The 27,586-nt window shown below is 52.8% G+C and overlaps 1 protein-coding gene across 4 annotated transcripts in view; it reads right to left on the reverse strand.

The window, feature by feature from the left end:
* Window positions 1-814: 814 nt before the first annotated feature.
* The window catches only part of XPO7 (exportin 7), a 59,323-nt gene continuing 32,551 nt past the window's right edge, over window positions 815-27,586 (reverse strand). For all 4 annotated transcript variants that reach the window (XM_040971287.1, XM_040971288.1, XM_040971284.1 and 1 more), the window contains 21 exons: window positions 27,403-27,476; window positions 25,281-25,400; window positions 23,814-23,960; window positions 21,574-21,746; window positions 19,939-20,132; window positions 19,542-19,647; window positions 16,840-16,975; window positions 16,260-16,333; window positions 15,095-15,175; window positions 14,285-14,348; window positions 13,651-13,759; window positions 12,521-12,627; window positions 10,173-10,261; window positions 9,500-9,607; window positions 7,346-7,428; window positions 6,871-7,085; window positions 6,548-6,686; window positions 4,873-5,033; window positions 4,251-4,349; window positions 2,958-3,085; window positions 815-2,300 (listed from right to left, as the gene is read on the reverse strand). In XM_040971287.1, coding sequence (XP_040827221.1) covers window positions 2,207-2,300; window positions 2,958-3,085; window positions 4,251-4,349; window positions 4,873-5,033; window positions 6,548-6,686; window positions 6,871-7,085; window positions 7,346-7,428; window positions 9,500-9,607; window positions 10,173-10,261; window positions 12,521-12,627; window positions 13,651-13,759; window positions 14,285-14,348; window positions 15,095-15,175; window positions 16,260-16,333; window positions 16,840-16,975; window positions 19,542-19,647; window positions 19,939-20,132; window positions 21,574-21,746; window positions 23,814-23,960; window positions 25,281-25,400; window positions 27,403-27,476 — 2,501 coding nt within the window. In that variant the 3' untranslated portion in view covers window positions 815-2,206. The remainder of the gene's footprint in view (window positions 2,301-2,957; window positions 3,086-4,250; window positions 4,350-4,872; window positions 5,034-6,547; window positions 6,687-6,870; window positions 7,086-7,345; window positions 7,429-9,499; window positions 9,608-10,172; window positions 10,262-12,520; window positions 12,628-13,650; window positions 13,760-14,284; window positions 14,349-15,094; window positions 15,176-16,259; window positions 16,334-16,839; window positions 16,976-19,541; window positions 19,648-19,938; window positions 20,133-21,573; window positions 21,747-23,813; window positions 23,961-25,280; window positions 25,401-27,402; window positions 27,477-27,586) is intronic.

Here is a 27,586-nt window from a genome sequence, read left to right on the forward strand (position 1 = left end):
CTGCTTTCCCAGGCCAGTCCTGACTGCTTTCTAATCATCAGAATGTAGTGTTTGGCTTTGGGGACAGTTTAAGGCTAGGGGGGTGACAGCAGTTCCTAAAGGGCTCAACCAGCAGGTGGCAGGCACGGTGTACGCACACAAGGCCACCGAGTGCCACTCAGTCCACGGAGCGTCCGTGCATCTGCAGTACGCGGTATGAGCTCCTCGCTGTTGCTGGCAACATCCCTTCTACCGGGATCACACAGGCTGTCCTGGGATCTCTGCAAAATACACCAGGGGACGACACTTGTGCTTGAAACCATCAGGAACAATTATCAGCACACAACAAAATTATTTTGGGGCTGGCATCACGGCACAATTGGGTAAGAGTGGCACATCCCATATGGACACCAGCGGGGAGCCCAGATGCTCCACCTCTGATCTTCCTCCCTGCTAATAAACCTAGGAAAGTCTTGCAGCTGAAAGTTTGAGACTTTTGGCTTCTGCCTGGCCTAGCCCCAGCCACTGTACCCATTTAGGTACAACCAGCCGATGGAAGACCCTTTCCAAAAACAAAACAAAACAACCCAAAGCATCCACAACATAGACTTTGTTCAGTTTCTCCTTCCCTGCTGGTAGCCATGCGACGAGTGAGGGTGAAGTGAGGGACAGTGGCTTTCCTTACCAGGACCCCACTAAAGCAGTCCTGGTTTTATTGCGGAGGGAGTCCGACGCGGTGCAGTGGGTGGGTCCCGGGGCCTGTGCTCCCGCTTGGGGAGTGCATGTTCCCCACCCTGCCCCCCGACACACACTAGACGTGACGGCTGAGGCGGGGTCAGTAGAAACCATTGAAGTTTATTGGCGGTCACAATGCTTACACTGTATGCAGCAAACACCCTTACAAGTCTATCCGCAACCTGATCACGCCAGAAAGGATTCACCACAGTCGCTGGGGGAGGGGAGAAGTGGGGGTGGGGAGAGAAAGAAAAACCAAACCCAACTGATGAGTGTCCCATGGGCAAGAGCTGAGCTAGGATGTGTACAACCAGCAGCAACAGTTGTGGATAAAGTACAAAGCAAACAGCTCTCTCTGTCACTTTGCCTAAGTCAACTTTTCTTTAAATATCCCAAACATTTCTTGTGGTTTTCATTTTATAAAAACGTATGCTTGGAAGGGGGTGGGGGAGTGTCAGCTGCTTCATGCTAGGTAGGCCTTGTTATTGAGAACCCCTCCACTGCGGGGGCCTCCTCAGGTCACACATCCACGCGTGCAGGTGCGTATATAAATATCCACACGCATACGTCCACACACACCGCCTCAAGGGCTGGGGAGACAGCAGGCCACACGCAGCGGAGCCTCCGGCGGCCTCATCCAACAGTCGGCAGCCACGCCAATCTGCTCGGGTCTCTGTGGTCTGCAGGCCAGACTACCACACCTTGTGAAATCCAACTCTCACGAGAGGCGTATGTCGGAGGAGGAGCTGCGGGGAGCAGGGTGGAGGTAAGGGCACCGAGCACTGCTGCTGCCGTGATGTGGCACCGTCGGAGGTGCCAGCTACGGGGCGGGGTGGGGCTCTGGCAATGGCTTAGAGTTCCTAATAACAAGGGTTAATACAGTAACAGGGTGTGATTGCTGGGGGGGGGTGAGGAAAGGGCAATAAGAAAAAATATACATTTGGAATTTTTACTTTTGTTTCTGCCTCTCTACACTGTGTCACTAAATATATCTCTGTCCGTTCACACGCCCTGTCCAGTAAAGCTCCAGGCCACCAGGAAACACCTCACGCGCACACACAGCCCCTCACATCCGCACTGGTGCACTAGACTCTGTAAAAAGTTTTCAGTCACACTTTTTTGTTTTTAAACTTGAGTCAATATAAACCTTGTTCAAAATGTTATGAAAAAATGTACATGTTTATACAAGGCAGGTTGTGGCAGGACATTGGGGGTTCCCCCGTCGGGCGGCCCCGGAGGAGGGGCTGGAGGCGCGGGCGGCTGTGTCTCCTCCCCACACCCTCCCACCCAGGCCCCAGGAACCAGCAGCGCCCTGCCCCGAGGGAGTGCACCCACGCCCTTCCCCAGGGAATTAGCTAGGTGACCTCTGCCATCTCCCTCACGGCCGGGGAGGAAGGGACCAGGGTCAGCCAGGCCCTCTCCCTCGCAACTGCTCCCCTCTCTGGGCCAGACCAAGGGGACGCTGCTCCGCACAGGTCAGTCCGAGGAGATGTCAGCTCATCATGTCGTTGCTGTTCACGCCGTACGTGGAGTTCTTCATCGAGTCGTTGACTTCTCGACGGAACGCGGACAGGTTCTGGGTGAACCTGCAGACAGGATGGGGATGGGTTGGGGAGGACAGTGCAGGGAAGTGGCTCCAGGAAGCGGAGCCTGGAACCGGCGGTTGTTAAGGCCGTTCGCCTGGGCCGATGGGTGCCAAGGAAAAGGCAGCTCCCATCTGCCCACTCTCTAGCAGCGGTCTCCCCGAGGGATGGGGAAGGAGCTGCAGAGGCTGAGGGCAGGAGGCCAGTGGGCTCCCAGGGGCCGCCCAGCACCTGCCCTGTGGAGAGTGGGGACAAGCCAATCAGATGAAGGAGTGCACTAAACGCACAAGAAGAGGTGGGCCGTGGAGTTTACCATGTGAGTGTAAATGCAGGAAATCTAAATGCAGACCAGGCCTCTCTGGCGAAACCCGGCACCTGGGTTCTCTGGGGCTGCGCATCCAACAAGGGACTTTAAAGACTCAGTCCAGCGAAGCAAAGGATGTTATTGTGCTCACTTTCGAAGCAATATACACTGACGTTTTACATACACCTGGTACATATGCTGACGATACAATTGTGCCTGCTTTCTGCCGTAAAGCCGTATTTATGGCTCCTGCCTGGACAGCACTGCCCAGGGCCCTGGAATACGGGCACCCACAGTGGTGCTCAAGGTCCTGCAAAGCAAGGCTGCCCGGGTCTCTCACAGGGTCTGGCACTCACCGGTCTCTGTTTTTCGTGAGCAGATTGCGCTCGATGCCTTCCATCAGGTTTTCGAAGCACAAATGCATAGCCTGCTGCTTCTCTGGTGGCTGGCTGTTCACGATACTGTTTCTTAGGTCAGAAAAATACTGTGGGGCGAGGAGTGAGAGAGATGGTAAGAGCACGTGGGGGAGCAAGATGAGCTCACTGTCGTTCACGGGCTGAGGGGTGTTCTCCAAGGAGGGGCCAGCGCTAACTAACTTGGGTCCTTTAGAACAGCTCAGGTCAGCACTGGCAGGGTTACGTTGTTGTCCCCTTTAAAAATCAGGGCTATTGGGCCCGGCACAATAGCCTGGTGGCCAAAGTCCTCGCCCTGCATGCACTGGGATCCCATATGGGTGCTGGTTCATATCCCAGCTTCTCCAGTTCCCATCCAGCTCCCAGCTTTTCCCTGCCCGGGAAAGCAGTCGAGGATGGCTCAAAGCCTTGGGGACTCTGCAACCACGTGGGAGACTTGAAGAAGCTCCAGGATACTGGCTTTGGACCAGCTCAGCTCTGACTGTTGTGGCCACTTGGGGAGTGAACCAGCGGATGGAAGATCTTTCTCCATGTTTCTCCTTCTGCCTTTCTAGTAAATAGATGAATAAATCTTAAAAAAAAAAAAAAGAAAAAGAAAAAAAAAAAAACCAACAAAAAACACAAAACCCACTAAAAAAGCCAAAACTAAAAACCTGCAAAATCAGGACTATTTCATGTAAGCCCTTCACAAGGGCCACCTGACCCAGATCCCTCGCTGATGGCTGAGCCGCGCATACGGGTCCCTGACTCGTCGCCCAGAGGAAGACGCCCCTGTGTCCACACGGACACCCACACCTGCCCGTGCAGCGTTCAAAACACCGGCAGCACACGCTTAGTCAATGGCTCGCTTCCCCTGCTCAACGACCCCTGGTATTGCTTCCAGGCAGTTGCTCATTTTCATCCATTTGAAAGGCAAAGAGATATCTAAGAGAAATGAGTGAGCGAGATTGTCCCTCTCCTGGTTCATTTCCCCAAATGCCTTCAAAAGTTAAAGCTCGGAGCAGGCAGCAGCCAGGAGCCTGCCACTCAAGCCAGGCTGGCTCCCCGAGGGCACCTATCGGCAGGAGGCTCAAAGCTGGGAGCAGACCTGGAAACCAAACACCACGGCAGTTGAGGGGTTCCCAGTGGGCTCCTTCAACTATTGCACCAAACACCTGCTCTCCGGGGTGTTCCAGAAGGCAAGCAGAGGCCGGGACACAGACCACTGGTTCCTACAGTCTTCACTGCCTCGTTTACCTTTTCATTTAGGAGTATCAAGCCAAGCAGGGGCCGGGACATAGACCACTGGTTCCTACAGTCTTCAAAGATGATGATGTTCAGCACCGTGGACAGCATCTACAGGAGGAACAGAGACTGAGGCAGTGAGCTCGTGGTGGCCCAGCCTCTTCAGCGGGTAAGCCACACAAGTGCTTTTGGAATTTTGTTCTAGTCTTTGATCTCAAGGTAAGCCTTCTTTCTTTCAAGATATTCCCATTCCCGTTCTTCAATCATTTACTTTACAAATGGACTGTTCCAATTCACAGTGACGTGTGGGGAATGAAGCAGAGTCCAGCAAAGAGAGCAGGCCAGACCACTCTGCACCTTCTTCAGATCCTGCACAGGGTTCCTGTTTGGCCAACAGGAGCGTAAGCCTGCAGCAGCAGGCTGCTTGGCTGGCTGCGAGCTTGTGCCCCGTGTGCAGCGCAGCGGAAGGACGGTGCTCATGAGGTCGGCCCAAGGCCCATGTTAACTAACACTTGGTGTTTATTTCAGCTAGTCTGCATTCAAAATTCCCCGTGGTGAACACTCCAGTCCAGCTCAGCAGCCTGAGTGCAGTGAGATGCTGCCACCCGCGTGGCCTCCACCTGCGGCCCCTCACCTGCTGGATCATCTCGGGATGCTGCTGCATGATATGCAGAAAGCGATCGCTCTCCTGGCTCAGTGGGGTCGTCCTCTTCTTGGTGCTGCGTGACAGCTGCTTGAAGAGGTATGTCACGATGTGGTCCAGGCAGGAACAGCAGCCTGTGCACACCATGGTGTCTGTAGGAGAGAGGGGACGGGCGGGACACAGCTACCGAGCTGCTCGTGGACCTGGGAGAGGACCCAGGAGACCGGGAGCTGGGGCCTTTTCAGCCAGGGCTCAGCGTGCTCCCGTTAATTTCCAAGTCTCAAGATGGGTGTGCAGTAACGTGACAGGAATTAAGTAAACAATCTGTCATCACTTTTCAAGATATTTATTTGAACGGCAAAAGGACAAAGACACGCACCCTGCATCTGCTCGTTCCCAGCCCGGGTCAGGTCGAGGCCAGGAGCCTCACTCTGTCCTGGTCTGCCTCGTGGGTATTTGGAGAATTACCTACTTTCTCAGAGCCCTTAGCAGGGAGCTGGGTTGAGCTGCACCCAAGTGGCAGTTCAGGTCAGGGCGTCTCAATGCGAGCCCCGTGCTGACGCTGTGGCTTAGTGCTTAGCGGATGTGCATGTGCCTCACGTGGGACCCAGGCTGACATGCCGCAAGCGCTGCTTTTGTGCCACAGTGGCCTGAGTGTAATCTACTCTCCCAAGAAGCCTGGGAGGAAGGCACTGCATTTTACTGTACGCGAGGAAACCAGTCAGGGAAGGTTGTGCGGCTTGCCTGAAGGCTCTGAAGCTGGGTGCCGAGCCTCCGGAAGTCCCAACAAGCCTGTGCTCTCGTTATCTGGGGGAGCTCCAGGGATTCCCACTTCCTCAGCCCGCAAACACCAAGTGGCCTGTCAGGTGGGTAGCACCTCTAGGGGAACCGCAGGCTTGCTCAGCCTTTGGACAGGGCTGTGGCCTTCAAGGAGTCAGCGACTGGGTTCCTGTGGGGCTGGCAGTCTATGCGGAGGCCCCTGGGGTCCTGCCGGGACTGGTTGCAGTGGACATGGCTGTCCCCCCATCGGCAGTGAGTGCAAATCGGGGAGGCGGCAGTGGTGGCTCACCCACTACAGGTCATCCAAGCCATTCTATGTCACTGGCCACACCCTGTGACCACTCCACAGGTGACTCAACTTTATGGTTTGCTCAGCCTCACAGAAAAATGCTTCTCATTGTCTGAACACACTGTTGGGATGGCTGGAAGGTGGCCAAGAAAACACCAGGTGGCAGGAAGCGGAAGAATGAGGATGGACCCTTGCAGGGGAGGGGCAAGAGGCCCTTCCAGGCCCCCAGAGACCCTCTGTGAGCTGCAGCTGCGCCCCCGTGTGTTACCGCCCCCACCCGGGCGGCCCTTTCCTGCTCACAGCACTGGTGTGTGCTTGCTAACTTGCGAGGCACATGTCCAGCTTGTCCAGTGACTTTGTTGTCACCTCTTCCTGCTACCTCCTCGCAACCAGAAGGCCTCACCCAAGGCCACTGCAGCACCCTGGGCTAGCACCCCTACTGTGTGTCCCTGTCACCCCAGAGGCCAACTCCGCAAGGACAGAGGCCGTGCTGGACACAGCTGTCACCATTGCATTGCATGGTGCGCCTCCCCTCAGGCGCTCCACTCAGCTAAGAGGCAAAACCTAAGCCATCCAGCAGGCCAGCCGAGTGCTTACCAAGTGCAGTGAGTCCTTCAGAAATGGAAGAGAGGATATACATGATGACATGGGGTTCCAGGCTGGCGATGAAGTTCATATGGTCCTGGGTGAGGACTTCCAGTAGTGAGTAGTAAGACTGGCTGAGCTTGGGGTAATCCTGAGAGCAGGAAGGGGGGAAAGGCCACCTTAGGCGCTGCGCACTTCAGTATCAAGATCTGAAATCAAATTGCTTGATCCCTTGCACTTGGTTACAGCATACACAAGCCAGCTAGTCACTTCTCAGAAAACCAGGTAACTGATGAGCCTGGGAGAGCACGGGGTGCGCACGCAGCAGGACGTACCAGGAGGTCGCTGTGGGGAATGGACAGGAGCAGCTTGATGAAGGTTTGCAGAGCGTTGTCAAGGGCGTCGTCACCATAGAGACGGAAGACTCCGAAGTTGACATAGCTGCCACTGAGGGCGGCCTTGAGCATGGAGAAGCAGATGGAGACGCCCTTGAGCTTCAGGGCGTAGACCTGGTCCTTTGGCACCTCTCCCAGGGTCAGGACACGATTGCCTGAGAAAACACGGGACCCTGATACTGAGCTCCATCATGACCGATGGTTTTCAGACCAACATAATCTCATGCCAAAGGGCACACCAACGCCAGCAGGCCAGGGTGGGGATGGAGGACAGCTGGCACTCCTGAGGAACACAGCTCACTGTGGCAATGTTGCCCTGGCCACTGCCAGGGCTTGCCTGAGGCCACACATGGCTCACAGTGTGGCAAGTGAGATGCAAGTCCGTTGCAGGAGACATGGTCCCCTAAGCACTTACCATACATTGTGATCATCTTGCTGGTTTCCCGGAAGAGTAGGATGCCGTTGGGAGAAGAGACGTCGAACTGCAGCCTCTGGGACCTAAGCAGGGCACAGAAAGGTCAAAGGCGCTTTCTCGGGGACCCAGAGAAGCTCCTGGCTTTAGAATGGCTCGGATCCGGTCACTGCGGCTATTTGCCGGGGTGGACCAGTGCATGCAGGATCTTCCTCTGGCTTTCCCTCTCACTGTAAATTCGCCTTTTAAAAAGAGGGAGAGAGACAGAGAAAGAACCTCCCATCTGCTGGTTTAATTCTCAGACGGCTGGCAACCAGCACGGTGGACCAGATCAAAGCCAAGAGCTTCCACGTCTCCCCTGTGGACGGCAGGGGCCCTAATACTTGGGCCATGTTCTGCTTTTCTCAGGCTTTTAGCAGGGAGCTGGGCTAGAACTGGAGTAGCTGGGATGAGAACTGGAACCCATATGGAAAGATGGTTTTGCAGCTTTCCCTGCTATCCTATATGCCAGCCCCTGTAGTGTGTATTTAAAAAAAGAAAAGAAAAAGGCATTTATTTGAAATGTGGGGGGAGAGGAGGAGGAGTGAGGAAGAGAGAAGGGCAGAGACAGGGGCTGGAAGTGGAAGAGCTGGGACTTGGGCACCCATATGGGATACCAATGCCACAGGCAGAGGATTATTCCAAATGCTACAAGAGCCAGAGCCAGGCCAAGCTGAAGCTAAGCCTGGGGGACGCCATCTGGGTCTCCAACGAAGGTGCCAGTGACCCAAGTACTGGAACCCACGTCTGTTGTCTCCCATGACTGCTCCAGCGGGAAACAAGAGCAGGCAGGAGCTGCAGCAGGCGCTACGACGGGGCTGTGGGGTCCCAGCGGCTGCACCACCACGGCCAGTTGCTGTTTCTTCCATCTTTTAAAGACTCACTGGACTCTGGCTGGGTAAAGGCTCTCATCCACACTGCCTCTCCCTGGTGTCCCCTGCCCAAGTCCAATGAGTTCTTCATGGCCCAGACTGGAAGAACCCTGGATGCGTCCACTTCCTGTCTGGTCACCCATTCCCCAGCCCCCATCCCACCCAGAACACCCCTGCCTCCACAGGCCTGCTTGACTCTCACTGGTCACTCCCAGCACGAGGGTTGTGCTGTCCTTCCTATGGTACTACCCTGCTTTATACCGTCCACAGCACTTCAGTGACTAGCTGAAATCACCTCCTGTGCTGGTTTTTATTGTCTGTTTCTCTCACTGAATGTCAAGTCAAGGAGGGCAGACAGCTGGGGTGTCTGGCACAGAGTAGATCTTTCCGTTCTCTCTCATATCAATGGACAGCTCAGCCTCTGTGAACACCACCCACTCTCCCCAGAGCAGCTGGAAACTTCTCAAGAGTGCCGCCAGAGGAAGATGCACAAACTTGAAATTCCAGCAAAGTTGTAGTACTCAGCCCTTCCCTTTCACAATCTCTATGGTGTTGCAGAGATCTACACTTTTTTTCCATTTTATTTGCAGTGCAGAGAGAGCACTGGTTCACCCTCCTAGTGCCTCCAACAGCTGGGCTGACCCCGGCTGAAGCAAGGAGCTGAGAATGCCATCCTGTTTCTCATGTGGACGGCAGCATGAGCCGCGGTCTCCCATGATGTGCACTAGCAGGAAGCTGGACTGGAGCAGCCAGGACAAGAACCGGGTGCCTGGAGGGGATACAGGTGTACCAAGTGGTAGCTTAACCCCGTGGATGTGCTCACCACATTTTAGACTAAAGTAAAAAACACACAGCAAAAACTCAGTGGCACCGGCAACCCAGAGAGGCTCAGGCGCTAATCCCAGCTGCTCTGCTTCTGGCCCTGGGGACAGTGGAGGACGGCTCAAGTCCTTGGGCTCCTGTACTCGTGGGGAGACCCAGGACTTCCTGGCTCCTGCTTTAGACTGCCTCAGCTCTGGCCGTGGTAGCCATCTGGGGAGTGAACCAGTGGATGGAAGATCCATCTCTACAACTCTGCCTTTCAAACCAGTATGTCCTCTCTCTCTCTTCCCCCTCTCTCTCACACACACACAGACAAAAAACCTCTCAGGGCCCTCTGCACTGACAGCAGGTGTGTCCTCTCCTCTGACAATGGATCAGGCACGAGGGAAGGCAGACTGTCCCACGAGCAGGCCGCTGGGTTTACCTGTTGTGAACGAGTTCCGCCATGAGCTTGAGCACAGGCGTGGTGCAGGCTGGGTCATGGTACCACAGCTCGATCGCCCGCTGCAGGATCGGCATGTAGGATGGGTATCTGCACACAGCAAGCTAAGGAAGAGTTCCTGCCTCCAGAAAGCATCCTCAGCACCGCCCAGGTACAAACAATCCACGTGCACTCCTTCCTGTGGCAGCAGACCTGGCGTGACTAGAAGATGCTGACGGCAATGGGCAGCTGCTAACACAGCCCAGCTCCCACAGCGCCTTCCTCTTACAGAACACCAGGTGTTCACGCTGCTACAGTGTCCTAGGGAGCAGCTATTTCCTCTCCCTCCTGACTAGCGAGGTCCTCGGCGGACAGGCTGCTGAAGGCTGTGAGGTCTGTGTACACGCTGATTCTTGAATGGGCTGGATGTTTCTCCCTCTCGCATTTCTGCGTGTGGCCAGAGGAGAGACTGGGCAACCGGCTCACATGCACGGACCTCACGTTAGGCAGCAGACCGCTGCAGGAGGCCGTGCACAGACCTCCGGGGGAGCTTTCGGCTTCTGAGCCTCGCAGCACACCTTGCTCTCGGCAACCCCCGGCCCTGCCAGCGCCTCCATCAGCCAGTCACACGCCAGCTGAGGCTTGGGGGCTACAGTCCTAGTTTGCGTTAGGATACATCCATTCAAACAGCATCATGAAGCTGGTCTTGGCGTTGAAGGCGAAAGCTATGCCCCTGAGGTCTCGCACCAGGCCAACCAGAGTGCGCTGAAAGAGAAGCGGGGCAACAGCGGAGACAGTCAGACTCCAACCATCTGACGGGATGCCGCACATCCACGCCCAGGTCTCCCCCCCACACCGTCAACGACATCCTGGAGCGACCTTCCCTGTACTAGACCGGAATCTTCTCACATGAAAATTACTCTGGAAGCTTCTGAGAAAACAGGATAGTTACTGGGCAACGGCAGCAAACACAGAGGCTGACACGGTAGTTAAGAGATTAAAGCAATAATGCCTACTTCAAACGTGGGAGGGGGGCCAGCACAGTGGCTTAGCAGGCTAGTTCTCCACCATCCCATGCAGGTGCTGCTCTACTTCCTGATCCAGCTTCCTGCTTATGGTTTAGGAAAACAGTGGAAAACGGCCCCAAATCTTGAATCTCTGCATCCACATGGCACACCAGAAGGAGCTCCTGAGTGCATGAGCTCCGGCTGCTGCAGCCACGTGGGGAGTAAACCAGTGGCAGGAACATCTCCCTGTCTCTCCTGCTATCCATACCTTAATGCGGGAAGGTCCAGTGAAGACGCAGGGCAGCTACACATCTAATGTCTTAATGACTTATCTCAGGAACTCCCACCCTGCCCATGCAGCCCAGGAGGCTCATGTCCCTTTGGTCGGGGTGTCTGAGAACCTTGAAGCTTTGAAGTAGTCTGCCCTATAGCAAGAGGACGAGGCCTAACGTTGCCAACAGTGTGGCCATGGCCACGTGGCAGGCGGGAGGGAAGCACAGTGACACTGATGGGGTGGCCCTGGGCGCCAGGAGTGCCTCTAGAAGCAGACTGTAAGCAGTGTCAGAAGGTGGCCGCGGCGGGAGCCCAGCTCACTGTGTGTGACCACTGCTATACTTCTGCTGAACAGTGCACCTCAGAAACAAGCAGCTCTGCCAAGCTGATGCCACGGAGCAATGTTCCCAACCACACGGGACACAGAGCTGGGCTCACAGCGACAACCAACTTTGGGTTCTTTTGGCTCATTCTGCTTGCCTTGTACAGGATAATGTGAACAGAAAGGGGTTGGCACTCATGGACAGCTGTCAAGTACAGCCTTGCTACTGACATTCGGGCATCTTCACGCCCACTCAGCTTTGAATGGTGCCTGCCTCCAGCCCCCTAAACCCAAGCACAGTACTGTGCTGCTCAACAAGGCCATGTTCCGAGAAAGGCAACGGCAGGTGCTGCGGCTGCTGTGTGAAAGCTGACCTGCATGGCACAGCTCCTGTGGCCCAGCCACAGGGCATGAACCATTAGGGGTGTGGCCTGCTCTTTAGGCAGATGCTCTTACATGGTGCAAGGCTACGGAAGGAGAGGAGCTGCACAAAGCGGTGCTGCTCCCGCAGCCCTGTGTCCCGCACAGAGCAAGAGCCCGGCAGGCACTGTAAGGAGAGGTGAAGGTCAGAGCCAGGGCACGTCTGCTCTGTTTCCCAGCGAGCCTCCCGACCTCGGGGACTGCAGAGAGTGGGTCAGGAGGGCGGGTGCGCATGAGGGAGGAAGAGGAGGAAGACTGCAGTCAAGAAAGGTCTTCTGTCTCATGTGTCAAAGAGTCCTACTGGAAATGAGAAGGTAGGAAGAAGGAAATAATGACGAAATTTTACATTAAATACTATGCTATAAATACCATATTAAAACTTGTGACTTTTCATAATACAGAATTACTAAACACTATTAAACTATACAGATAAAAATGACCACAGTGGAAGATTTTCACCCCATTAAAAACTAATATACACAAAGAAGCTTACGTGATTATATTGGGACAAATTACGTGATTATATTGGGACAAGCTAAGGAGGCAGAAGCACAAACAGCCCGAGAGCAGAAAACGTGTGAACAGAGTAGAAATGAATGAAACAGAAAACAGAGAAAATGCAGGAAAAACAAGAAGGGATGGGGTTATCCGGCCAATAAAACATTATTCATTTCCCAAAAAGGTTCATGAAATGGAAACTGTAATAAACCTAAATGGAACAGGGGAAGGGAACATAACTAAGACACTACAGAGACGAGAAGCCTAGTGTGGAAACCAAACCACTTAATGCTGATCATTTGAAAACTCAGCAAAGTGGATCATGAGAACGGAGGCCTCTAATATAAGCAAGCATTACGCATGTCCTGAAATGCCAGACTTGGAGTGGTCAGCTGACCGGGGAGACAGTCCCTGGGTAAGGGCTGTTCTCTGCCCGCTGGCCAAGCAAGCCCTCCCAGGGCTGCCCCCTGTGGAAACGCAGCAGCTCGCAGGGCGGACACTCACCTTGGCTTCCTGCTCGTTGAAAGTGTTGGTGCTGAACATCTGGGCCACAGCCTCGAACGCGGCTGTCAGGGGAAGCATGAACTGCTCGTACTGATCTTCATCCTCTCCTGCAAGGGAACAAGCCAGAGCTGGCTGCACAGCAACCGCTCACAGGCCGGGGCCGTGCGAGATGGGGAGGTGGCAGACCCTCTTCGCCCAGTAGGTTCTTAGCAGTACGTGGGGAATGAAGTGAACACATACAAACATGCGTGCACAAAGTACTGGGTCACTCATTCGTGTTCGAGAGAGAACCACATGAAACCCAAAGCCCAAACAGGCGCTGGTGGGGGCTTCAGTTGCGTGAACATTTCCCCCCATAATCTTCCCTAATCTGAGGTTTTATCATTTCATGACCTTAGTACATTGAATAGAAACAGCTCACAACCTCACAACAAGTGAACACCAGTGATGAGCTGTGTGTACACTGCTCCCACAGTGCTAATGCCACAGAGTCTGCCTGGCCCATTTGGGTTGCAGACTGGATGATAACAAACTTTGCTGTCTGTTTTGCGGGGCTGGCGCCAGGGCTCGACAGGCTAATCTTCCACCTTCAAGTACAGGCATCCCATATGGGCGCCAGTTCTAATCCTGATGGCTCCACTTCCCATCCAGCTCCCTGCTTGTGGCCTGGGACAGCAGTTGAGGACGGCCCAAAGCCTTCACACCCTGCACCCACGTAGGAGGCCCAGAAGAAGCTAATGGTTTCAGATCGGTTCAGCTCTGGCTGCTGTGACTATCTGAGAAGTAAACCAGCAGACGGGAGATCTTTTCTGTCTCCCAAACTCTCTGTAAATCTATTTTTCAAATACATATATATATATATAAGTGTGTTTGTACCTCAGAGAGGGAAGATGGAGGAGCTATCCTGCCAACAGAATTCACTTAGGAAGCTCAGTCTGCAACTACCTTAGGGAAAAGCCAGTGCCATCAGCTGGACGGTCACTGCTGCTCTCCTTCAGTTACAGGGACCAGAAGTTAGCGACAACACAGTCACTGTCGACGGCAGGAGACTGCTTATCTAGCTTTCTGGCTTCAAGTGACAACTGAGGGACAGTGCCAGATGACTTCCTGAGACTCTAGGGCTGCAGTACCTAAGTCCACCATGAGGAGACGCCCGAGCGCTGTGTAGAAGGTAGTCCGACACCGCATGTCTGTCAGGTTGGATTGATTGTTAATACCCAAGAATGAAAAGTGCTCGCTCTATTGGAAAAAGAAAACACAGAAACAGAAACAGACTAGTTATGGAGGAAGAAGCACTGACGGGGGCACGCAAGGCAGCCCTTCCAGGCCACTGTGTGGGGGGCACGCAAGGCAGCCCTTCAGGCCACTGTGTCGGGGGCACAGGGCAGCCCTTCAGGCCACTGTGTGGGGGGCACAGGGCAGCCCTTCCAGGCCACTGGCTGCGCGGCTGCTCCCGGAGCACCGGAGGACACTTTCTGCTTTTACATCCTCACTGTGACCTCCTAAGTTCTCTGAGGTGTGAGCGCTGGGCATGACGGTCCCTCCGGGTCCCAGGGAGCAGCGCTCCTGGCCTAAGTGTGCCCTGGCCGTGCCGTGGGAGCCACGGGCTGGCCTGCAGTGGGCATGACGGTCCCTCCGGGTCCCAGGGAGCAGCGCTCCTGGCCTAAGTGTGCCCTGGCCGTGCCGTGGGAGCCACGGGCTGGCCTGCAGTGGGCGTGACGGTCCCTCCGGGTCCCAGGGAGGTCCCCCGACTCTAGCACTCACCGTGTGATTGTTCAGCATGAACTGCACTGCACTGAGCTTCACCAGCTTCCTGACGCTGCTGTACGTGGAGGCCAAGCACGAAGTCAAGGAACGCAGGGCACACACTCACCAAGAAGCTCCCAACAGGTGGGAACTTCCCAGGACCAAGGACTGCTTATCTCGATTTTCTAAATCACTTTCCAAGAGTAAAACACACGAGGCAAAATGTGTTCTCTCCAAAGCAGTACTGAACTCACCAGGCACAGAGCACCCAGCCCACACTCCTGTCTGGGAGGGAGACAGTTGAGCCCTGGCACTTTTCGCTTGGATCCACACAAGTCCCAGAGCAGCTGTCCTCAGCATCACTTTCCACCTCCAGCTCAGTGCAGGGAGAACCGCTGGGCAGAAGCCACACACATCTTCTCTCCTGCAAAGCTTTCCTGGGAGTGTGTGTTTCCAGCAGACCCAATCCAGGTCGCACTGGAGGGAAGCTACTACTTCTGTTATAGGGGAAGTTTCCAGGAATCAGCTGTCAGGAAAATTCAAGGGGGACTTGTGTAATTGCTAAAGATAACGAAAACTGGTCACACGAGTGTGGTACAGATCTGAGCCAGGTATCCCTCAGCCAGGGATAACCCTGTAGGAGATGACAGGCCGGGTGCTGTCATTTGCAGCCTTGTTATTGGCACACTGTCATCTGGGGCAGTGCCCTTGATAGCTAGGGATATGGAAGCTGCCCGAGCCCACCGAGCTGATGCGCAGTGAAGGCCACGGGCGGCCATGGCCCACACACTGGTGGCTGTGCACAGCGGCCGGCTTGGGAAAGGATATCCAATGGAGAGGTCATTCAGAAGCTGCAACGTCTTCGACGTGATTGGTTCACAACGGCCCCAGTACTTCAAGTTGGTGATGCTGCAGGACACAGAGAAAAAAGATCGAGACGCTTTTGATTTGCCTGGCTTCCTCAAGGACTGAGAAGAAGATCATCCATTAAGTCACCACATAATCTGCATCACCAATTCACAGACATCACGACCACAAAAATATATATATAGAAAAAAAAAGATAAACAAAATGGGTATAAAATCTCCATACTTACATTTGATGGACTAGAAAAATTATGCTTCAGATAATCTTCACTACTTGGTTCCAAAGCTACACTGGCCCATACCCAGGCCCTTGGGATTCTGGGGGCACTCCAGGGCTGATCTCTGCAGCAAGGGTAAGAGATTCCTGCGGCAGTGATAACATGCAGACGTATGCAATTCTGCACCTGCACCATCCACTGTCAGCTGCAGAACTCTAGTAGCCCTTGCTTCTGGGTGCGAGGCTGGCAGAGGCCTTTAGGCCCCCTTCGCTTCTCCTCTGAAAATACGGACCAGCTCACGGATGAGCAGGATAGGGCTGGGACAGTTGAGAGCAAGCAAAACGTCATGCTGCACACAGCCCTGGGCAATGAGTCCTAATGTGTGCTTGGATGAACTGAGCTTCCTAAGTGGAGAATATCAATGAAGGGCACAATGTTAAAAAAATGGGAGGGGGGGCAGGCCAAACAGGAGTGCCACCCTTGATGATGTAGTTCAAATGACCACAGAGACTCGTGGAGGGTGTGACGCCTCCCCAGAGGGACAGGCCTCCTCCTGCAGGAGTGAATGCCTGCACTGGCACCCCCGGTAGTGTGGCTGTCAGCTGACAGGCCGGGTGCCAAGTGCTCACGAGGGAGGGCTGTCTGACGCTGAGCCAGGGTTCCACCTTGGTTCCGGAGGCTAGAGGAGTTCTCCGCAGGACAGAACTGAAGCCTTGCCTGCACGAGCCTGGAACGCGCTGGGGCCGGGCCATGTCTCTAAGCACAGCTTGTCACACACTCAAATGCACAGTTTCCTGATGCAAACAACCAATGCTGGCGCGTCAAGGCGCCGGCGGCACAACGCCAAGATGCCACAGCACAGCTGCAACAGGACTGCGAGGGACGCCTGCTGACGGCCCCAACACTTACATCTTCCCGATGAAGACGCTGAGCACCATCGTCTCGTCATTCAAGCCCAGCACTTCCGAGAGCCGGCGGTACAGCTGGGGGCGTGTGAAGGGACGAGAGAACCAAGAAGGCAGATCAGAAGGCACACTCCAGTACTGCTCTGGTCCACACTCAGGCGTTAGGATGTGGGGGACAATGGGAGACGGACTACTGAGGGACAACTTGGAGTCCCAGCATCATTATATACTGGAGAGATGCTGAGCTATCTCACTGGTCTCCTGCAATTCTGAAATGACAGAAACTCTGCCAAAAGCTTCCGCTGTTCTGAGCAGTAATTCATGTAGAGACACTGAGAGTTGCCAATTTAGGGGAGAACAACAGATGTTCTGACTGGCCATTTGTTAAGCATATGGAGAACTAGAGAAATGGACCCAATTCTTCGATGAGTCTCCCAGAACCCTACAGACTCAGAGAAAACATTTGGACCATTCCAACACTTAAAATCCGGAGGCCGCACTGCACTGTTGTCAGTCATTTCCCTCCATCAGAATTCCACAAACAAGCAGGGAGAACTAAATGGAACCGACTGTGAGTCTGTTACCTTGGAGGATTTCTGCACCTGGTCCCCAATGTAGATCTTACGAAACTGTTCAAAAAAGCTCAGCATGGCCAACTCTAGCTTCTCGTTACCCGCCTGGGCCAAGCGAGAATCTGTTAGGTTCATCAGCTGGAGCACCCTAGGGGAAGAGGAGCAATGATTCTCTCAACAGCAGGAGATCCTGGGCACTCTAGACAATCCGAGCTGCCAGAGCAGCCTCCACTCTCGGCCCGCTCTGCAGGGGCCCTGGCCAGGAGGGAAGGGCAGGGCACACAGCTGCTCAGGACAGCAGATGGGGGAAGAACTCACAACCAGCTTACAAACAATGGCAAAATGCTGCCAGGAGGGGTAACGGTCTTTCTGAGCTTTGGGCGAGGCCTGGGGAGAACAATCTGCCGGTCCCAGTTCATCCATCTACGTGAGGGAGACGGGACCAGACTAGCAGTTCTCAGCCTGTTTGTTCACAGACACAAAAGAGGTATTCGGGGGCCGGTGGCACTTGGCAAGGACAAAGAGCAGTGATGGGATCTGGGATTGCACCCCATTTCCCTGGACCCCTCTTTCTTGGAATGTGAGTGACTGACTGTGTAAGCACGCTACGAAGAAGTGGGTCACCTTACATTTGACAGTGTAAGACAGGTACAAGCTGTGACAGATCCTGAACGAATCAGGCCCAGTCACTGCACTCCAGCTGCGAGCCAGTCTAAAGGATATCGCCTAGACTCAATTCACATTATGATACACACACACTATCATATCAGCTGCAGAACTGGAAAGGGATTAGATTTTCTTCTTACTAATCTTTGCTTGGTTCTCTCCAAAACAGCAGTAGTACAACGCCGCAGGGACTTGCCAGGGTCAAGGCACCTGAGGGCAAATGGGCATTTGATGAAGAGGTAGAAAGAGAGTGTGGTGGACTTTGAGGAGATGGGCTCAGGCCCTCGAGGCGAGCCGCGCTGGGCAAGGGCACACAGCCTTGGCACGGTGGCACTGGCTGCCCTCCTCACTTGCCATCTCCCGGAGAGCACAGCGGTCTCCCAGAGGCCACAAGGCCTGTGACGGCAGGACAGACTGGACGGAGAAGCAGATCTGAGGAGCCATGCCACATGCTAAACAAACTTGCAAACGTATAAACTACTGCCACTCCTCCATTTAGAAAAGCTATTTTTTTGTTTGTGTACATGTTATTAGAGTGAATAAACTGACAGTAAGACTCACCTCTCTGAGAAGCAGAGAGGGAGAGCGAGCGAGCTTGCAACTGTCTTGGGTTGGTGGGCTGACCAGCAGCCGCGACCTCCAGCCAGGTCTCCCAGTGGGTGCAGCTGACCTAACCACCTGAGCCTTCGCTGCTGCCCCCAGGGGCTGCGTCAGCAGGAAGCCGGAGCCAGGAGTCAGCCAGCCACTGACGTAGGAATTCTCATGAGACACGGGCATTTTAACCAGCATCTTGCCTGTTCTATTTTTTTTTTTAAAATAAAACAAAATATTCTTTGTGGTCCTCACATTTCAAGATTTACAACCAGAGATAAAAAACAAACAAACACCTTGAAAATCTCTGTATTAGGATAATCTTCCGTGCTAGTGCCGTGTGACACAGGTTAAGGAACTGCCTGCGGACTGGCGACCACACTGAGTGCTGGTTTGGGCCCTTCCTGCTCCGAAGCCTGGGAGAGCAGCAGATGGTCTAAGCACTCGTCACGCACAGGGAACCTTTTGCTGAAATCTGACGCTCCATGCTGCAGCCTGGCCTATCCTTGGGCTGCTGTGGTCATTTGGAGAGAGAACCAGAGGATAGAAAACTCCCTCACTCTCAGCCATTCAAATAAATAGATTTCAAAACAAACCCTTTATGGGACAACTCTGTGTGCATAAAAAAAAAAGTCCTTAAATCAGGTAAATTTTTAGAAATCACTAACTGTGTTATATTTTCCTTCCCTTCAATTTAGAAAAGACAGTTTCCAGGGCCCGGCAGTGTGGCCTAGCGGCTACAGTCCTCGCCTTGAACACACCAGGATCCCATATGGGCGCCGGTTCTAATCCCGGCAGCTCCACTTCCCATCCAGCTCCCTGCTTGTGGCCTGGGAAAGCAGTTGAGGACGGCCCAAAGCTTTGGGACACTGCACCTGCGTGGGAGACCCGGAAGAGGTTCCTGGTTCCCGGCTTCGGATCGGCGCAGAAGCAGCTGCTGTGCTCACTTGGGGAGTGAATCATCGGACGAAAGATCTTCCTCTGTCTCTCCTCCTCTATGTACATCTGACTTTGTAATAATAATAATAATAAAAGACAGTTTCCAGTCAATGTTAACGCTCACTTAAACATTTTCAGTGAAATGAGAATCACACAGAAAATGCCCTGAGACCCGGGAGGTGGGCAAGGGTAGGGGCTTGCAGTGTGAGATTGCACAAGCTCTGTGAGTTCCACGTGTGTCCATATCAGAACTAATTTCCCCTCGTGGCCAAAGCAGCTGCATTTCCCCAGCTGAGCTACTGCTTCTAGAGTTTTAGTTCTGTATCCAGCACCTCCTTGCAGGCTCACTGACAAATGTTTCTCCAGCAAACAACCTAAGGTTCTCGCTGCACTTAGCAATCGTCTCCGGTTGGATCCGTGACAGTCCCTTGTTCTGATGAGCCACCGGCTCCCTAGGCCTGACCTCTGCGTGGGGAGTCGGCCTGAGACGGAAGACAGCGGGCTTGCAGAGTACTTACCGACAGACAAGCTCGCCGTCCATCGCGTCTTGCTCATCAGTACTGGCAAAAGACACCCGGCCGCCGATCACTGCTCCGATAATGTACACCAGCCACGTCAGCCGTCCTGCAGCAGGAATAGGACATGAGCGCCACCCCCAGGGGAAGGCTCGTGAAGACACGGCTCCCTGTGCCCGCCCTTGACCCACTGAGTCTGCTCGGGTAGGCTGGTGCCAGGGGCGCCATGTTCAGCAGCTAGTCAACGTCCCTCCAGCAGACAGGGTTATTCTGGGGGCAGTACTTCCAGTGTTACGGCGCCCACTGCAGACCTGGCTTCCATTACTCTTCCCAGTGTCCCGTGGCTTTTCCTCACCCACAGCATCCTCTAGTGTCTACGCTCAGGCAAGTCCACACTCACCCTCCTGCACAGCAATGTCCATGGGGCTGGCACTAGCGCTCTGCAGCAGCTCCTGGTAGGACTGGGCCGACTGGTCGAACAGCTGCACCAGCAGTGCGCATGTCTTCTCGTACTCGCAGCGTCCGATGGTGGACAGCTGGTCCAGCTGCTGCTGCACCAGACCTGTATCCTCCAGAGGGTCCTCCAGGCCATCTCTGTCCCAGGGAAGAAGGCAGCTCTCGTACGACAGGTCTACCGTTCTCTCTCTTTTCACAATGTAGCCCCTATTTCTACTGAGAGAAGCTCATGTGTTCCAAGACTTTCCAGGTAGGGAGAATATTCAAAAACTGAAAATGACCTTGCCCTGGCAGCAGGCTCTCCGTAGCTGTTTGGCTTCCCGGAGGCCCGAGACCTCGCCATCCCATGCCGTCCAGCTCTGGGTTCTAGAATCTTGGCTTCCACTTGTGCTCGACTACCGTGACTAGCATCGCACAGTCACAGTGTGAGGCCACTGGGGCAGAAGAGTTCTAGAATGCAGTCTCAGGTCTGAGAAGGCAGCGGGACCCGCCTACCACCCGACACAACACCCTCAATAGGGCCGCAACACACCAAGTTAAATGCAATGATGCTTCAATACTAACAAGGTCTATAAATGATCTAATGTCAGTTCATGTTAAGCTTTACCACTGAGTGAATTTTTGTGCTGTTTAAGTGAGAAGACTGTTTTCACATCTTTGATTCTGGAATTACGGATGAGACACTGTGGACACACATTAGGTCCTGCCGTGGGGGCTTCCAGATAGTCACATGGCGTGTGACGAGTTCTCTGTACTGTCACAAAGTGTGCCAACAGCAGAACCCAGAGCCCCAGCTGCTCACTGCTGCACGCTTCCCACGTGCTGTACCCTGCACGACTCACATCCACTTAGTCATTGCAAGAACTTCAGCAGTAGCTCTGTGATTTGTGTTTCACAAATGAGGGAACTGAAAAGGCAGCTTGCTTGCAGAACCCAGAGCCACACCCCAGGGCACCTCACTAACACTCCTTGGATGCTCCCGGACAGAAGCCATGAGCTGACGGCACAGGCTGGTCCTGAGGGCACTCGAATCACAGGTTTGTCAGGTTTAACAGGTGACAGAATGCACCCGACACAGCAAAAAGATCATTTCACTTTGCGAGGTCACTGTTGAAAGACCTGACGCTGCCTCAGCTACAGGCTTCTGGTCCGCTTCACAGGCAAGGGAGAAAGCAGTACTGTAATGCAATCAGCACCCCGTGGCCTCGAGACCCACTTGTAGTAAGTGCTAGAATTAGAGCTGGTAACAGATTACCTACTCTTACTTGTCCCCTTAATTTCTTGTACAAGTTCACACTGAGCACCTAGAATCCGGCACTGTGCCTGAGGAAATCAGTGCTGAGGACAATCACACAGGGACGCCTGGGCTGAAAGCAACAACGGGAGGCCGCCCCGGATGTGACAGAAAGCATTCTTTCCGGCTTGCTCCTCTCAAGTGCCACTCTTGGCCAAGGGAACGAGCCAGCAGCACAGCGTTAGTTCGTGCAGGACTCCCGACCAGGCCTCCCCTGGCTGGCAGGCGTGTGATCTGCTGTAAGCCTGATGCCAGGCGAAGCTGAGCACTGCTGGAGGGTCTTACCTCAGTATAATGTGCACGGACTCCAAGCGGGACGTGATGTAGGCTTTGGTGACCTCAGGCGTGTAGGTTTCCAGCATGTGGGGCTCTGTGGCCTTGACATATGGCACAGAGGCCGCCAGTCGCTGCCACAGGCTCAGGAGATAGTGTACACTGTTTGGGGCAAATTCCCAGTGCTAAAGAAAGCCAAGAAAAAAAAAAAGCAGAGGGCACGCTTTTTAATTCTGTCCACCCGAGTCCTGAGGCACACGACAAAGGGGAAAGACGCTGCGGTGTAGGAGATCAAGCTGCTGCCTGCGGTGCTGGCATCCCTGGGGCTGCCGGCTTTAATCTCGGCTGCTTCACCCGAGACCAGGAAAGAGTTCCAGCCTTGGGCTGGCCCAGTCCGAGCAGCTGAGCCACCTGGCAAATGAGTCAGTAGATGGAAGATTTTCTGTCTCTCTCCCTCTCTGTAACGCTGCCTTTTGAAATAAATATTAAAAAAATAAAACAAAAAGATAAGCCTTGATGGACTTTGTTTCACATCATGGCAAGTAGTTCAACTCGTTTATCTCTTACATTAAGTTTTACTTATCAATTGTTACTGTTTTCCAGGAGAGAAAAAATAAATCACAACATTTCACTGGTTACTCTTAGAGGACTGAGATCAGCCCTACCCTCTTCTGAAGTCGAGTTTTCACCCCACGCTGTCTTCGCTGTGGGACGCTCAAGAGCTCCACGGCGGGGGCTACTGTAAACTGCCAAGGAATGGTGACACTTGTCACTGAAGTAGTATTTATTATGTCACAATGCCGGTAAGGACATTCCCCAGTGTGCTCCTGTCACTGTTCTGGGCACTGGGCTCCTTCCTCTGTTGAAGATGCGGACAGAGCAACGGCCTGGCCTTGGCAAAGCACAGTCTTTGAATGTTCTTCTGTCTACATGCTGGATCCAAATTCTAAACACACTGTTGAATCACAACGATTTCAAAACTAATGTGATATTAAACTTATTTTTAATCGACTTTGAAGTAGCAAAGTACTGAGAATATCTCTCTTCGTGCTACTTTCCTTGGACTGCTTCTTGTTTTAAAATTCATTTATTGAGGACAGTGTGATGGCTCCACTGGAATGCAGGTGCCAGCATCGCATATGGGCGCCGGTTCATGTCCCAGCTGCCCCGCTTCCCATCCAGCTCCATGCTTGTGGCCTGGGAAAGCGGTCGAGGACGGCCCAAAGCCTTGGGATCCTGCATCTGGCACAGGAGACCTGGAGACCAGGTCTCCTATAAATCTGCCTTTCCAGTAAAAATAAATACATCTCTGAAAAAGAGAGAGAGAGAGACAGATCTTCTCTCTGCTGGTTCACTCCCCAAAAGGCTGCAACGGCCAGAGCAGAGGCGACCGAAGCCAGAGCAACACAACACATCAGGAGCTTCCCGCTTCTGCCCTCACTCCTGCCGCATTCCCCAACTACACCCTGCCTTCCTTATTTCTATTTTTTTCCTCTAGTTTTTACACTAGCATACTTTGGATTTCCTTTCTAATCACAGGCTCAACACGGCAACAGGTAAAGATATCAATCAACAACTGACAAGCAGAAAACAATCAGAGCTAAAAAAATCAAAACAAAACCCAGAGCCTGCTGTTTCTCAGCTGTATAAACAAAGGCTGTACAATAACCCAATCCAGAATCTCACACTCCCACTTAGATTACATTTTGTATTTTGCATATTAGCTAGCATAGCATAACACTATTACTAGTGTTTGGATATAAAATATGCAACAAGGAGCGCCGTTCTATGCTGTGAAGTAAAACCCCATTGTAAGGAAAAGCGGATGTTACGTGACTCTGGAGAACTTGCTAGAACTGTACGTGCCCAGGCTCCAGGGAGGACTAAGGCAGCAGCAGTTGTGGAAGTCAGACCAAGGCGGCTGCACTTTGTCCCCAGGTCCCAGTGGGAAGGCCCACTCCTGTGCTCTTTTTAAACTCTTCTCTCCCTCCCCATTCCATCTCTGCTTTCTTCAGGGGCCTGTGAGGAAACGCTGCCTAATCTAAAATGTTACTTTAAAATCCCATGGTTCTCTCACTGCACCCCTTGGCACTCCCTGCACACAGATGCAAAGACTACAACAGCTACCACTGTCTAGGGTCATGGCACATGGGTACATTCACCACCTTGGGTAAACACATGTAAAGCTGAAGCCGAGCAGTGACAGCAGGGCTTCTGCCGGAGAAGGCCGACACGGGCGGGCACACACCCACCTGCAGGCTGGTCACCGTGAAGTTGGCGATCAACCGGATGACTTCAGGGTAGTTTTCCACCTTTACCAACTCTCCCAGTTGGTAGTTACTCTTCAAACGGGCCAGTAGTCTGCAAAACTCATGGTAATTGTTTGGGTCTGACAAACTCTGGAAACAGAACATGAGGAAATAAAACATAAAATGCGAGTCAATATATTACCAAGGACACACACGTGGGATGACACTAGCCAGGCAGAACTCGGTTTTGGAACTTCCTTGCAGAAAATGACAGGGCTGTACAGTCTGTAGAACACATTTTATCAATGGCGCAGTTCCCTTCTCATCTTGTCTGCTCGCCTGGCAGTCACCCTGGGAATGACTCCCAGCCGGACCAACAGACCGCCAGCAGAGCAGGAGCGCGGTCCTCCAGGCTCATCGTAAAGCTGACCGAGGGCAGAAATGGGCAACACCGAAGACACGACTGGCCTGCCTGCTCCTTGTCAACAGAAGAAAACGGTGTCAAAGGTGCAGTGCCCATCTGCCAAGCTGCTACTAAGCACAACTAAACTACGGTGCCAACGCTACAAGTTTCCTCCTGTATTTACACTAGGTCATCAATACCATTGCGAATGCACGTGACAGCATCTTGTTATGTACCTAGGGTTGGTACTATCGATCCGCTCACATATCGCAAAGCCTTTCTTGCATCTACCTTCTGCTAGTAGTCATCCCTGGCACAGGGCCGCGCTGCAGAATGCACTGAATGCGTAAATGTGTTTCACAGGCACAGCAGCAAGGATGGACACTCAAAGGTAGTGGTCAGGGGCCACCTGCGACTCCTGCATCCCTTTGACTTCAGCCAACGATCCAGCTTCCTGCCAGTGTGTAACCCGAGAGGCAGGAGAGGATGGTGAGCATTCAGGCCTTTCCACGCCAGCTCTGCCGCAGACCTGCACCAGCTCCCAAACTCTGGCCTGGCCCAGCCCTGGCGAGTGCAGGCTTTGGGGGTCTGTCAGCAGGTGGATGCTCTCTCTTCTAAAAGATTTTGAAAAAGGTGGGAGTGAACTAAGTATACATACGCGAACTACTTTTTGTGACTTTTCTTAACATTAAATGGCAACTAAGTTATGGAATAAAAACCTGGAAAACAAACATGTGCCTTCCCTCTTAAACACAAACCTACAGGGCGTGGGTTGAGGAATAAACATTAAAAATTTTAATGAAAACAAAAGAGACTTCTCCCTTCAGTTCTCCTCAGTTCCTTGGTTAAAAGAGCCTAGCTCCACCCCGAGTTTCCCGCCACCCAGAGAACCCTTCCAACAGCTCTGGCACTTACCTTTTGGGCAGACACTCAGGGTACGCCTGCAGCTCAGGATCACACGAACCGTCTAAACACTGAACTTCTCTTCCGAGTGGACATACTTCTGACTTGCAACAACTATGCACACACTGATCCTCTACATACATAAATTCTCAGAAACGTCTTACCTGTGGGTTTTCCAGTATTCGTTTAACACCATCAACCAGGTGAGAGAGGAACTTGGCCCTCTCTGCGTTGTTAAACAGGGACCTTCTCACCGAGGCGATCTGCACTAAGCAGGATAATACCTGAGACAAAGGCACAGCACAAACAGCAGATTAACAAGGCGCTGCTTCTATTTTTACCAGACAACCCTGCCTGTCCCTAATAATGTTCTGAAATGGTCTTATTAAAGAAAAACCAGCACGAGATCCAAGTTGATAAAAGCAACTAGCCAAATTCAGAGTTTGGAAATCTGCTCAGAGGTGCTTTTCTTAGGTAACTCCGGTGGCTTCTTTGAGTCCCCTTTGTGCTCCCCACTCAGTTTACTCATATGAGGGCAAGACTTGCCATTCACCACTGGCTCACTCCCCGTCGGCCTGGAGCAGCCAGTCACAACGTGGGAACTCTCCAGGCCTCGAACAAGTGGCAGGGACCCAACCACTTGGCCTATCAGCTGCTGGCTTCCAGAATGCGCATCAGCAGGAAGCTGGAATCGGACAAAGCCAGAGCTCAAACCTAGGCACCCTGTCTGACACAAGATGTGGGTGGCCCAGATGGGAGCTTACCCACCAGGGCAAATGTCTCTTCCTGATTCTTATTAACCTACTACATATTGAAAACATCCATTCAGTTTATAATTTAAAATAAAGCTTCAGATTTATTTTTATCTTCTGGTTTTAATCAAGGTTTTGTACATGATACCATGATGAAATAACCATGCCAGAAAAAGCCCGGAAAAGTCAGCTTTTGCACTGAACACTCCCCCCTCCCTTCTCTGCTTGCCCTACCAGATCTTTCTTCTGCCCTTCCCAATCCCACTTTGCTTCCCAGGAGGCTGACCTCTGTCAACAATAGCCAAGGTCTCTGTAGGATTTCCCTGCGTTTTCTGGAGCACTTGAGATATGTGAAATACTATTTTAGAATCTGCATGGATTTCAATATTTGACGTCAATTATTACATTAAAGGAGAAATACATTAGGACAAAATTTTTAATGTTACTAGGGCAACGGAGCAAATAACCTTCCATTATTACTATGTAATGTATGCCTGCAGCATTTTCAAAAGATTTCTGAGTGGAAACAAATCTTACTGATTCCACCAGCACCTCAGGTGAAGCTCCAGTCCGTGGGAATCTGAGGTGAAGCATTAAGAAACAAGATGAGGGGCCCGGCGCGGTGGCGCAAGTGGTTAAGTCCTCGCCTTGCACGCCCGGGATCCCATATGGGCGCCGGTTCTAATCCTGGCAGCCCCGCTTCCCTTCCAGCTCCCTGCCTGTGGCCTGGGAAAGCAGTTGAGGACAGCCCAAAGCTTTGGGACCCTGCACCCGCGTGGGAGACCCAGAAGAGGCTCCTGGCTTCGGATCGGCATAGTATCGACCTGTTGTGCTCACTTGGGAGTGAATCATCGGAAGGAAGATCTTCCTCTCTGTCTCTCCTCTCTGTATATCCGCCTTTCCAATAAAAAATAATAAAAATAAATCTTAAAAAAAAAAAAAAAAAAAAAAAAAAGAAACAAGATGAGGAAGCCAGTCCCATGGTATAGAGAACTAAGTTGCTGCCTCCAGCACTGGCATCCTATATGGGTGTTGGTTCAAGTCCCAGCTGCTCCACTTCCAATCCAGCTCCCTGCTAATGTGCCTGGAAAAGCAGCAGAGGACGGCCCAAGTGCTAGGGATCCTGCCATCCATGTGGGAGACCTGGAGCAAACTCCTGGCTCTGGCCCGCCCAGCTCGGCCACTGCTGCCTCCTGGGGAGCGAACCAGCAGACGGAAGATCTCTCTCTGTTCATTATGACTTTCAAACAAACAAACCAATCAATCAATCTCAAAGAGGAAAAAAGGAAAGGGACCAAGATGACAGCAAACCAATTCACTGTCCGCAGTAGCTGTGTGCAGACAATAACCATTTAGAAACCACTATGTTTTACTGTCAGCACCCCGGGGCCACAAGTTTAACCTCCAAAGGCGAGAACTGACCGCATTATCTCTGCCTTATTTCTATGGCTTCATGCAGCAAATGAACAGAAACTCATTCAACACTGCTTCCCTCTACAAATAACCCTCCCCCTGGAAATTGGGCCTGACTCACCAGAGGTGAAAATGAAGGAGGGATGGAATGATACAGGTCAAAAAACAGCTGCAGAGTCGAAGCATCCAAGAACGCTACAAAAGACCAAGGTTGTCACATTATCGAGCGTGTCAGCCACCGCTGCTCATACTTCCCACAGCAAATGAGTCAGTGGACCCTTCTGACGGTTCTGCTTGCAGATATT

The sequence above is a fragment of the Ochotona curzoniae genome, unplaced genomic scaffold (genome assembly GCF_017591425.1).
Source record: "Ochotona curzoniae isolate NIBS_2020 unplaced genomic scaffold, NIBS_Ocur_1.0 contig_21, whole genome shotgun sequence".
Classification (NCBI taxonomy): domain Eukaryota; kingdom Metazoa; phylum Chordata; class Mammalia; order Lagomorpha; family Ochotonidae; genus Ochotona; species Ochotona curzoniae.